This window comes from Xiphophorus couchianus, chromosome 4 (genome assembly GCF_001444195.1).
Source record: "Xiphophorus couchianus chromosome 4, X_couchianus-1.0, whole genome shotgun sequence".
Lineage (NCBI taxonomy): Eukaryota > Metazoa > Chordata > Actinopteri > Cyprinodontiformes > Poeciliidae > Xiphophorus > Xiphophorus couchianus.
The window spans coordinates 16,119,348-16,131,937 of NC_040231.1; the positions used below are offsets into that span (position 1 = coordinate 16,119,348).

At 35.9% G+C, this 12,590-nt stretch overlaps 1 protein-coding gene across 3 annotated transcripts; it reads right to left on the bottom strand.

Annotated features, from left to right (window-relative positions):
* Positions 1-410: 410 nt before the first annotated feature.
* On the bottom strand, positions 411-12,578 carry vrk3 (VRK serine/threonine kinase 3). Of its 3 annotated transcripts, none has more exons than XM_028014530.1 (16): positions 12,481-12,578; positions 10,744-10,928; positions 10,526-10,660; positions 10,265-10,390; positions 9,013-9,141; positions 7,790-7,942; positions 6,219-6,259; positions 5,982-6,048; positions 5,691-5,775; positions 5,509-5,611; positions 5,326-5,418; positions 4,198-4,330; positions 3,030-3,147; positions 2,884-2,942; positions 1,835-1,975; positions 411-819 (listed from the first exon to the last, which is right to left on the bottom strand). In XM_028014530.1, the coding sequence occupies exons 2-16, from the start codon at positions 10,925-10,927 to the stop codon at positions 806-808; spliced, it is 1,581 nt and encodes a 526-aa protein (XP_027870331.1). In that variant the 5' UTR covers position 10,928; positions 12,481-12,578; the 3' UTR covers positions 411-805. The 3 variants fall into 3 exon arrangements, with proteins under 3 accessions (XP_027870331.1, XP_027870329.1, XP_027870328.1); XM_028014528.1 differs by having other exon boundaries at positions 6,219-6,262; positions 10,265-10,387; positions 12,481-12,577; XM_028014527.1 differs by having other exon boundaries at positions 6,219-6,262; positions 12,481-12,577.
* Between the last annotated feature and the right edge of the window lie 12 nt (positions 12,579-12,590).

The following is a 12,590-nucleotide window of genomic DNA, read 5'->3' on the forward strand; positions in this document are numbered from 1 at the left end:
GTCATTTTTCAGAGTTGCAGGAACCAACACCACCAGTATTTGTGCTTTTTACGTACTACTTTTAACTAGCTGACAATGTTCTGTTTCTCAAATATCTAAAACATCAGAGCTCTAAATATGAATAAGAAATGTTGAATATCTGTTAACATGCACGTTTGTGTTTTGTCTGAAAATAAAGTGCCTGGATAAACGGCAACAATGGCTCAAGTAAAAACAAAACCAGAATGGCTTACAAAAAATGTAATTATTTGAAAACTATTTTGTATTTACCCAGATTATTTTGATTTTAAAAGTTTATATTTAGACATTTAGAAGTGACAAAGTCAAAACGAACATACCTGTAAGAGGGAAACATTTTAAATACAAGAATTTAAAGTATCCATCAAATATGCAACATAGTGAACAACAAATATTTTAAACAAGAAATTCAGCTTACTTGGTTTAAAACTGTTTATTTTAACTTACTGTTGTAGTTAAATCTTCAACAGGAACGATGATGTAAAGAAAACAGTAAACCTCATCCTTTATTCACATTCAGAAAGATTCAGAAGTAAAAAAAAAAAAAACTCACAAGTGAAGCAAAAGTTTCCCAACCTGATGAAGTTTCATTAGAGCGGCGTCACATTAAACCAGCAGTGTCAACATCCTCCTGAATTTAAAACCAGTTCAGCTAATGTTAGAAACCTCACAGTGATGGTTATTGCTTGAAATGCCGACCAAAAACTTTGAACTGTTCAGGATTCAGTGCCTCGACAACAATCACAGATAAAAATTCAGCTATTAAAACCAAGAATGAGTTTTCCTCCTACAGTCTGGATTCTGTGAAAAGAAGGAGATAAAAAAAAAGATTCAATGCATTTACTTTTATACAACTGCTTTAAATATGTCATTAATGAAATCACAAATCTGACAAGCCATTTATTTAAACTTTTAGAGTTTTGAATAATCAATTTGTTTATTGTAAAAACATTTAAAGCAGACCAGGCGGTATCTGACAGATTAAAATAAAATCATCAAATCCCCAGAAATGATCTTCTATAACGCAGTAATTAAATAAACAGCACAATAAAGAAATTGTTGATAATTTTAACCTGAAAGTGAGAAGTCTAATTTATATTCACATAATAAGCATTTGACTATTTTCTTTGCTGGTTTGACTCCTTCATAGAACAACATGATTTTTACTGATATTTAATTACCAAGTGGTAGATTCTACACTGCAAAAACACAAAATCTAACTAAGTACTTTGGTCTAGTTTCTAGTGAAAATATCTTACAAATGACTTTTCTGCGAGTTACAGTATACTGTCTTTAGTCAATAATTTCTTAAAAATATTAATTCCATGGGCAGACTATTTCCCTTGTACCATTGGAAAAAAGTGAAATAATCTGCTGGTGGAACTAGTTCTGTTTTTATTGAGTTAAAACAATCTCCTGCATCTTTCTGAAAAGATAGTTGTAATTAGTTGTTTCAGAGTAAAGAGGGCTAAAAACTACAATGACGTATTAAGGCCAGGCTAAGAAAGAAAAATGTAATGACGAGAATAAAGCTGTAATAAACACATCAGCCTGAGATTATCATCAGTAGCAGAACACAGACTGTTACTGACGATAATCTCATGCTGATGTGTTGACAGAATACAATATTTATAAAAGAAAAGATGAAAAATCAAGCACCATCTCGTATCCTTCCACTTTACAATCATGCACTACTTAATGTTGGTCTACCAGATTAAAAAAGCTCCTTGTTGTGGGTGTTAATCTAAATAACTACAGAGAGATTCCTGACATCATGGTGGTGTTTTCAGTCCGGGCTGCAGGTGGAGTTACTTACCTAGGGGTAAATTGAGAGGCTGCTCCACCGACCCTCCCAGCTGCTGCAGGGCAGCACTGAGTCCAGTCTTCAGCATGGAGTAGTTTGGTTCCTCTGTGTACTGCAGAGACATCACTGCTGTCAGGAAGCCCTGAAATGCACCTACACAAAAAAACAAACAGGTATAAACAAACAGCAGGCCGTCCCATATGGTCAAGGAAAAAACAAGTGTGATATGTGCAACAGCATTTTAAAGCCATTATAGGTAGAAAAAAGGAGTAAATTTCCACCCAAAAAATGACATTTTTAATCTCAGAAATTTTCTAGAAAAAACAAAGAATTTATGAGTATGAAAATTTGCTAGAAAAAACCGAAAAATTTTAAGTTAATCTCAGAGATTTTGGGGGAGAAAAACATTAACATTTCTTAGTTTCAAAAGTTGAAAATTTCCAACTTTTAAACTCAGAAATTTCCAAGATTTTTCTGGAAAATGTACGATTTATTTTCCAATAAATTTGCAATTTTTCAAACAGAAATCAACTTTTTTTTCTAGACATAAAAAAACTAAATTATTTTGAGTTTTTCTTGGAAATGTACTCCCTTTTTTCTATTTACAATGGCCTTTATACGTTGTTTTAGATATGGACTAAAATCACTATCATGTATTGATCACTTCACCTCGATAACGATAAATTGATAACAAGGATGAGCTTCAGATTTTTCACCATTCAAAAAAACGACGGAAAATATTACGTTAACGTGACCAAAATGTTGCCAAACGATTGATAACGCATTTTTCATTTCTCCTCAAACGTAGAAGCAGCTAGCAAGGTTTCTACGTTTGAAATGTCCTCCATTTTATTCGTTTCTCGTCACTGATTGGACGGGGTGGGATCACGTGACTATAGCGTCTTAAAGGGTCACAAGCATAGCCTGCCTTTATGCAGCCAAAAAATGACGAAAACGATTACTTTTCTTTCCAGGTTTTTTTAAACATCGAAATTATCGACATGGGCAAAATGGCGTCGGTCATTGTCAAAAATGTGGGTGTCGGTTAATTTTCGGCTTACCTGAAACTTCCCTCTTCCCAAAGCAGTCTCTCAGCAGGGCTCTCACGTCTTTCATATACCTGGAAGAAAATATGTCAAAAGTTTTTAATATTTCTTGTTATTAACTAAAGGTATGATGAAAGTTTTGGGGTATTTTCTTTCTTTACCTCTGTTTCTCAGCGGTCACCAGCTTCGGATGGTGGAGCTCAGCCCACGGCAGCGTTCCCGTGTGCCACAGCAACATGCAGTAACCCAGTGACTGCAGGTCACTGCGACGAGACGGGGCTGAAACACAGCAATGTCATATTTTACCTCCATTCACGGAAGAAACAAAACACAACGTTGCTCATCTGCAGCAACCTGCCTGTTCATTGATCGTCGCATTAAAGAGTCTGCACAACATCACAATTATATTAGCAAGAGGAAAATCACATCTATGATTATGTTTGCCAAATGACCAGATGGAGAGTGGGTGCAGAGCTGGAGGAAGGAAAATAAATCTGACAAAGATGCATTAATACTCCAGTAGTTTAAAAAAACAACAACTTTCAAACAGGATTTAACTAAACAAAGCAGCTTCTGATTGCATTTTAATTTAAAATGTTTCAGGTAAAAACATTTTTTAACCCCCAAAAGCATTACCAACTATGAGAAAAAGATTTAAGATCACCTCTATGGAGACTTATTAGCTTGCACTACACTTCTTCAACCTATCGCTATTATAAATAAGCTTTTCGAGTGGTTTCAGTTATGGCACTTCTGACATGTTATGAGGAAGGAAACAGACATGCTGGTAACGAACCACTTAGACCTGAGCAGGGCATAAAGATGGACAGACACAAAAAAGGAACGAAGGAAATAAGACCAAAATAAAACAAGAAGGGAAGGAAATAAAGGAGGAAAGTCACAAGAAATAAAGGAAGAAGGATGCAAAGAAGTAGGACAGAAGTAGAAAGGAAGGATAGACTTGAGGGGGGGATAAGGAAGAAATGCAGGAAATAAAGAAAGGTTAACAGAAGGAAATAATCCAGTTAAAAAGGAAAGAAATACACAAGGAAGGAAGGATTAAAGAAGGAATAATTAAAGGAAACAAGCAAACAGAGATGGCTCGAAAGAAAATAAATAACGAAGGAAAATTGGCAGGAAATGAGCGAGGACACGAGGAAAGAAGAAACAAAGAGAGAAAGAAAGAAAAAGAGAGGAGGAAAAAATTAGAAAGACGTGGGGGAAAAAAGGACACAATCACAGGACGCAAGGGAGAAGAGAAGACCCAACTTCAGGTAATGTGGAAAAAAGTCAGACAGTACCAGTATTTTGTAAAAAGAAAACACACACCTGCTCCTTTGTGTGTGTCCAGGCTGATGAACTCTATGGCGCCCTCATGTGGCATTCTGCTGGACTCGCGGTACTCCACATGCTGGCCTCCTGGACAGTACCTGAAGGCATGGCAGTATCCTCCCAGGTACACCTACCAACACACACACACACACACACACACACATTCCAGTTACTGGACACTGCCAAGGTGTTGCTAGCCACAAAACCTTCCGCTGACATAAAATAAAAAACAAAACTAGCCAAAATTTAACATTTTGTAATAAACATAAGACAAAAAATCCCAAAAAACCTGCTGTTTGGAGAAAATATATATATAATGTCTCAGGTTGACTTCACAACAGACACACTCAGGTTCACTTTATTTATTCCAACAAAACAGTAAATTAGTCCAGCAGCTAATCGGCAACGGAAAAAGGGGGACAAGCTGTCAGTTACTGGTTGCCATGGTAACCACCAACCGTCACCGTTCACTCATTGTCTGAAAAAAAACCCGTTTTGGACTCAAAATTAATTTGAATAATAAATAAAACAATTTTGACAAACTTCACATCTATAATATTGTAAAATGGTTACATATATTTATATTATTGTTATATAAATAGATATACACACATATTTTCTCGTAAAATAACATGCTATGTATTTAACGTATGTATGTATGTATGTATATGTATTTATAATTTTGTATGCTATACTTAGTGTTTGGTTTGTTCCTGCAAAGTGACCGAGTGCTTAGAAAAGTGCTAGACAAATAAAATGTATGATTATAACTATTATTTATTATCATAACTATGACTATTATGATTATTATTATATATACACTTCAACACAGACCTGATTCACAATTTACAAACACAAAACAGAAATCAGAAAAAAGCCACAAAAATAGCAGAATCTCTAAGCCTTTTAATTTTATTAGTGTGAAAGCTTTAGGAATTCAGGCTCCTGAGTGCCTCCACTTTTTTGTGTATACCTTTTGCCACAAAACTACTTTCGCATTCAGTAAATATTGCATTTTTGCAGGAAATGCCAATTTTTCTAGTTTTTTTGAAAATTTTATTTGTTTGGTTTTGTTACTCAGAGGTACCACAGAGTCAAGTTTCCCACGGAGACGCTTTGTTTCACCTGTGATTTCTGCCCAGGTTTGACGTAGATGTTCTCTGCGTTGACGTCAGCATGAACGTACTCTTTTGAGTGGATGAACTCCAGCACGTCAAGCTGAAAGGAGCCGACATGTCACATTTTACAAAAAAAAATGTTTTCCTGAGAGCATAAAAGGCCGTTTCTACCCAACAGGATGACACTCACTATCCTACAGGCAAGCTGGAGAACGGCCTTCTCAGAGAGAAGCTCGTTTTCTTCTTCTAAGACGGATTGGAGGGAGCAGCCCATGTCGGGGAAAATCAGAAACCTACAATTTAAAAGGAGAAATATGTGATTCAATGTAAAATGCCATGACAAAAGGGGGAAAATGGAGACTGAATTCACACCTGTATAGGTCTGCATGAAGACCAAAACCAACACAGACGGGGATCCCCAGAAAATCCAGTTTGTTCTGCTTGATCCACTTCTCCACTACAGACAAAACAAGTCTTAAAACAAAGATCATCACGCAACATCTGTTTACAACCTGATCGCACATGAACATGAAAGCTAATGACAGATTTGTTTAAGGTTTACAAATCACACTGAAGCATGAGTCTGCTGTAAAACAATCCAAACAGGCAGAAACCTTAGTGGCGACACCGTAAATCTGCTATCAACCCATAATAAACTCCTACCTGATGCAGATTTAGCAGCTCTTTGCAGGAAGTTCTGCTCATTGAAGATTTTCCCATCTTTAGCTCCCTAAAATTTAGAAAATTAGTTTGATTACATTGATTCTGCACTGTAAAATTAACATTACTAAGAGTAACCAAAAATGATTGAGAATTAAGCATCGTTAGATGTGCAATTGAAATCACAGTGTGTTAAAAAATTGATGAATCTATGAATAGAGGACTCAGAAAACCACGGACCAGTTTGAGGATGTGATCGGCTTCTTCTGAATTGGGTTGAGCCGCTGAAAAGTACAAAGAAATATTACTGAATGTCACTGATGTCAAGCTCCTGGTGTTTGTTTTCCTGCGGTCAGTGTCCATACAGAATCAACTGCAGATTAAGAAGCTGAACAATATGCTTGTGTTGAAGAACTTCAATAATGACATTTAACAGAACAATTAAACCCTTTAAGCACTAACAGTGTGTGATGAGGAACCAGACAACTATAAATTATTCAATTATATTAAACCGGCTACAAAGCTATTACTTTGCTATAAAGGCTGCACATATAAACAGGGAAATAAAATAATCAGCTTAAATATGTGACATTAATCAAACTCTAATAAAAGTACTTTATCTGGAAATTCTTTCATTTTGTTAATTAAATCTTGTCTTAAATGTCCAACTGTCAGTCTTTATAGCCATAGAGACATTTAATGGCGACATCCAGATTTTTAGTCTTTATCAGACTAAAAAGATTAATTAAATTAATTAGAAGCTGTAACTAATTAATCATAATTAACTGCATTTTTTATGAAACACCAGTACATGCCAGAGAATAAAATTATATTTGAATAAAGTTTTTCAATGCCAACATGTTTTGACTAAAGTCTGAAACAATAAGTGATTTACCAACGTCTCCATGGCAACGAATGGATACAATGATCCACATGATGGAGCTACATTCCAACAGGTTGTTTAAGAGTTACAACGCGTGACGATGTGTAGCTGGACAGCCAGCGAACAGCTAAAGGCCTCCACACGAGGTTTACTTTTATTCATTGAAGATCTTTTATAAATGGATTCTTGGTAAAAAGGACAAAAGTTTTCAAAGATAGAAAGCGCACGTGAGTACATTATTCATGAGCCGTTTGCTGTCTCCTAACTGCTGAAATTCTTGTTGACATGGTTACCGGAGAACTATACGTCACAGATAGTTTGCTGTTAAGAGCGCTCACTCTGTCATATTTCTGCAAATACAACTTGACGAAGATCGTCTGTAACACAAATCTCACGCGCTGATCAATTTTCAAACCAAAACATTTTTTAGCCATTCTTAGTTAAACAATTTGCGAACTATGAACTTAACTACCAACTTATTAATGTGACGTATTTCCACAAATCTACAGTATTTGACCGAATGGCATCTTACATAAACGTTAAACAACAAAAGTTTGTTTAACTGGATGACATCATAAACTCTTTGAAATAATTTTACATAAAAATAAAACACCAGAGGAAAAAATGGTTCAGTGAACAGATTGCCATCTCAGTCCCCAGACCCAAATCCTGTAGGAATAGCTGCGCAAGGTGCTGAAGAAAACATTAATTTTGTCAAACATAAACATTTCCTAATGCACTAAATACTCAAAGTAAAAGCTGGATTGTTTTTTCAGATTTGAGAATTTGAAATTATTCAACTGCAATAGAAGTTTAATTTACTCTAAGGCTTCGTATAAACCTTTACAAAGGAAGGCAACAAATGCGACTGCAAAAAAAAGACACCATTCAACTACTGATACCTTTTTTTAACATCACATTATTTTACCTTCGTACAGGAGTTCTGTCATGTTCTGATCAATCAGCTTGATCAGTTTCCACGTCTTGCCCGACTGATCTGTCAGCTGCTCCCCTTCCGGCAGCGGCTCCGGCGAGGACGCGTGCTTCGCCTTCTTCGATTTGCTCCACCCTCCTGTTACTGCTGTTTATAGATAAACATAAAACACAGTAATTATAAAGTTTGGAACATCTAAGTAACTGTGTATGTTGCAATTTACACCAAACTGTTCATCAATTTAGAAAATAGCAAATAAAACAAACAAAATCAGACATATAAAAAAAATCTAATGCACAACGAGGAGAAAGATTAGAAACTGATCTCTCCACTAAAGTCTTCACTTATTTATTTTCATCAATAACAGTAATGCCATAGAAAAATCAAAACAGTTAAACCAGATGATATGTAAACCGATTTTGAATAAATAAATATCTTTTAAAAAAGCTAAAAATACAAGAAATAAAAACAAAAGCATTTTTAAAACTGGAATATGTACATGTGACATACTTACTTTCTGTATTTTCTTTTATTAAACTGTCCTACCTTATCCTTTTTTGTTTATTCACATCTTTACTGCAACCATTCCTTATCATGTTGCCATGTCAGAACCAATAGTTAAGTAGATAAAACAATGTTTATCCTTAAAAGAGCAACAGACAATTTCTAACTGCGTCTCCAAAAACTCAAATTCTTACCAGTTGTTTTTGACTTAGATTCTGGTGCAAATATCTCAGTACAACTGAAATAAGGCAAAACTAACTTACAAGTAACTTTTCAACAAGAAAGACTGATTTAAATTAAATACTAATACTGATTTAAAAAGTACTAGCTCCCCTGGCAGACATTTTTCTAATATTATAAATAATAATTGTCATTAATAAGTGAAATCATTTGTGGAACTAGAACTTTTTGAAAATCTATATTGAGGGATTATTGACTTCAAACAAGCTCCCATATCTTGGTGAAAAGTTGCCTCTAAGTTAATTTTGTCTTATTTCAAACGTACAAAGATATTTTCATTAGATATTAGACCAAAAATCCTTGGTAAGATTTTGTGTTTTTGCAGTCTCCAGCTCTCAGTTTAGCAACTTTTTTTTTTTCAAAGAAGTCTGACATCTTCTGTGGACAGCTAACAAAACAAATATAATACAGGAGAAAATACTACACTGTTTGATTTAATGAGGATAGCATAGAAGTGAATAAATGCAGCTTACTCTTCGATAGAAACTTGAAGGAAACAGAGCGCTCCATCTTTGATTCCTCTGTTGCCGTTTCATCAGATGCGATCTTTCCTGCTGCTGCTTCATTTTTAACGGGGCTGGAAAGTTTCCCTTTTCCCCTGACTGGAAAAATTAAGAAAATTTGAACTGTTATGGATTCTATCTTTTCCTCTATCTCTTTTAGCCTCTTTCATCTGCTTAACAAGCCGCAGCTTACATAACCATGCTTATGTGTGACTGCTGTCAGTCACGTGTAAACAGACTGAAACTGATTAGACTGCCCTGTAGGGAGGGTACAGATTGCAGAGAAGAATAAAAAGCTAAACTCGCGCTTTGCCTCACTTGGTTACATCCATAAGATGCTCACACTGAGCTCAGTGTGACCACAGGGCTGGACGGTGAATGTAACTCTGTGTCTGTTCCATTTGTATGACATGTATGGCTTGTAACATTTGATAATTTTTCAGCATTAAAGCCTGCTTTTATATATAACCAAATCTCATTATTTCTCAAAATAATAACACTGAGGGGTTCTGGTCGGGTCCTGAAACTGGTTTAATGAACCTGGGAGGTGAACAGAGACAAAAATGGAAGAACTCCAACCTTTCTATTAACTGTTTGCATCACTGCACAGTGTCTGCAAAAGTATCTGCACTTTTACATTTTTCTTTGTTATTTTATAGCCACAAAGTTCAATGTGGTTTAGAGATTTTATGTGATGGACCAACACACAGGAGAAAATAACTGACCTATTTTTCATAAACATTTACAAGCAGTCTTTTGTGTATCTGCATTAATATCCCAGAGTCTACATTTTACTGCAGCGACGGCCTTGTAATTATGCAAGCTTTTTTCACACTTTTCGCGCTTTCTAACGTAACTCTGCTTTAAACTTCTCCACTACTTTGTCCCTTACCCGTCTACTGAGTTCATAGGACTCCATTAAGTGCTGATTCTTCACTAATGGCAGCTGGATTTATAATAATTTTAAATTACACCCATGATGTCTCTTTAAAAAACAGCGGATGTCACTGGATTTTAGTTGGGGCTATTAAAGTAAAAGGTTTTAACGACCAGGCACATCACAATTTTTCTATTTTACATTTTGAAAGTTATCATTTTCCTTTCACTTTAAAATTCTGTGCTTCTGAAATTTGAGGTTGTAATGGGACAAATAATTAACATATTTAACTGTACTCTGTGTATAAATAGCTAAATTAAGCAGATTATTATTTTTTTAGCTCACCCTGTCGAGGAGATTTCACAGCAGAAGGTGATCCGGCCTCTGAGGTTGGTTTTGCCTCTGGTTTAGCTTTTACTGTGCCGATTTGCTTCTTTGGATCAGATGTTTGACTCCCAACACCCTGAACTACTAAAACAAACCAAGAATGTTCAGGTTCAGGACCACAAACTCTCATTCTCTCCTCCTCATCCTCTGGGTCAGAAAGTGCAGCTAAAACTATAATTTCTCTTCCATTTCTTACCATTTTTCTAGAATTTTTTGTACCTTTAGTCTTGTCATTTTTGACTGGAGATGATGAAGGCTCAGTGGATTTGGCAGGAGTTTCCTGCTCCAGGTTTTTTCGGGTCCTTCTCAGAGGAGATCGAGGTGAAAGGGGAGATGGAGTTTTACGGCCCGGGGCTGCAGGATGAAAATATTTACAATCCTAAAAACGTACATTTACAGACAACACTGATGGGTTTCGCAAACAACTGTTGGCTCACAGGTCAAAGTTGAAGGAGGGCTTGAGTTAGTTACAGCTGTTTTTGTTTCGTCCTTCAAAGAGACAGCTGAAATCTGGAGTCCAGCTTCATCAGGAGAGCTGGGAAGTTTCTCTCCACACGACGGGCAGAATCTGAAATCAGGCTGTAGCTTCGTCCCGCATTGTGGGCAAAAATGGAAAGGCATCCTGGAAGGGCAAACAGAGGCAATCAGTAAGGCAACTACAGATTTATGCAGTTTTTTATACAGACAAAAAATGTTATTGTACAAAATGTGGTTCCTCGCTGAATGAATATCAGACTCAAATCTTTTCATCTACAGAAATGTTTTTCTTCTGATTTTTAAAAATTCTAATTACTTCTCAAGATAAAAGTTAGTTTCCCAATGAAAGCTTTAATGTCAAATTTGACAACAGGAATCTCAAACCAGGTTTTAGATTTATGTTTTAGGTACTGGGATATAATTCATGATACATCCTACAACTTCAATGAATTTTAAAATGAAGAATTTGGTGCTAAAGCAGTGCTGGATTTTCTCTAATCAGTCAAATTATACAGCATTGACAAACACCTGCAAGGAAGCCACACACTTATGTGAACATCAACATAATTCTGGTGCTTCTTTTGGATTAGTTGAGTTTGTGTAACTTGGTCGAGTTCTTGGCACTGCTGCAGCTTTTAAATTTAGTTCACAGGTTTTCAGTGAGGTTGAGCTTGGAGCCATTGCTGATGCTTCCAGCAGTCTTGTTTAGCTACCAACACTTGTAGCTACACAGACCCTCAGCATGCTTCTACCACCGTCATGGTTTACAGTTAATACTGTGTTCTTAGGACAGAAAGCCTCACCTTCACCCATCCAAACATATTTCTTGTTATTTTGGCCAAATGTTGTAATCTTTTTCTTGTCACAGCATCCAGAAGATCTGTGGCTTTTCCATAATCAATCAGGCAGCTGCAAATCAAAAATATTCTTGAAAGTGTCCATTTTGAATAAGGAGCTTTCTTCTCAGGGTTGGTAACTTGGCTCACAGTGAGCCGGGCCCAGTTGTTCCAGTATCTCCCAGTTTGTGGTCCAGCTGACCCGCGATAATTTATGAAAATCCTGATGAATTTGTTTTCATTAAAGAAAACAGTTTGGGTCAAATGAGTGAAACTTTGATACGTTTGGGTGTTCCAACAAGTGTGGAAGCTGAACACATCCAAACTGGTTTCCAAATAGATAAATTTGATTAACTTTAATAAAACTTGCGTGTACAACAACCTGTAAACATTCAGGGGTTGCATCTGTATAATTGAGTCTGTAAGGGTAGTTTTAAATGTGGATTAGAGAAAATTGGGTTAAATTTAAACTTATGCACCTAGATTTTTAAAAAATCTTAGAAGTTGTTTGCAATATCACCTTATTAGATAATATCCGTATTACATAATGTGATGATATTTGGCCCTAGTAACAATACTCACCATTTAACTATATGATAAATAAAACAGGTACCATTTTACAGATATATAACAAACCAAAAATCTGTGTTTTTAACTAATTTATCTCAAACGTCTTCTATTTTTTTTACCTTGTAACTTCAGCTAGGTTAACAAACATTCAGAAAGACATAAATAGCAGCAATAAATACGCCTGTAACCTCAACTCACTGCCGAGTTTTACTTCTAACACATTATAACTTCGTACGATTGACTAAAACTCTCATAAATCTTGTATAAGCATTTTAGAAATATTTCAGATACCTTTTAAACACAACACCGCTGTGTTTAGGTTTCGCTTGGAATTCTTCTTCTCGGAATTAAATAGTGCTGCAAGTCACACGGTGGAGCAGATATGCCGCCCCCTGCCGGGC

Coding starts and splice junctions, on each gene's coding strand:
- vrk3 (XM_028014527.1), bottom strand. CDS start 10,927: ATGCCTTTCCATTTTTGCCCACAATGCGGGACGAAGCTACAGCCTGAT. Junction 7,943..9,012: donor CTTCAAGTTTCTATCGAAGA/GTAAGCTGCATT, acceptor ATCTATAAACAG/CAGTAACAGGAGGGTGGAGC. Junction 3,148..4,197: donor GGACACACACAAAGGAGCAG/GTGTGTGTTTTC, acceptor GCTGTGTTTCAG/CCCCGTCTCGTCGCAGTGAC.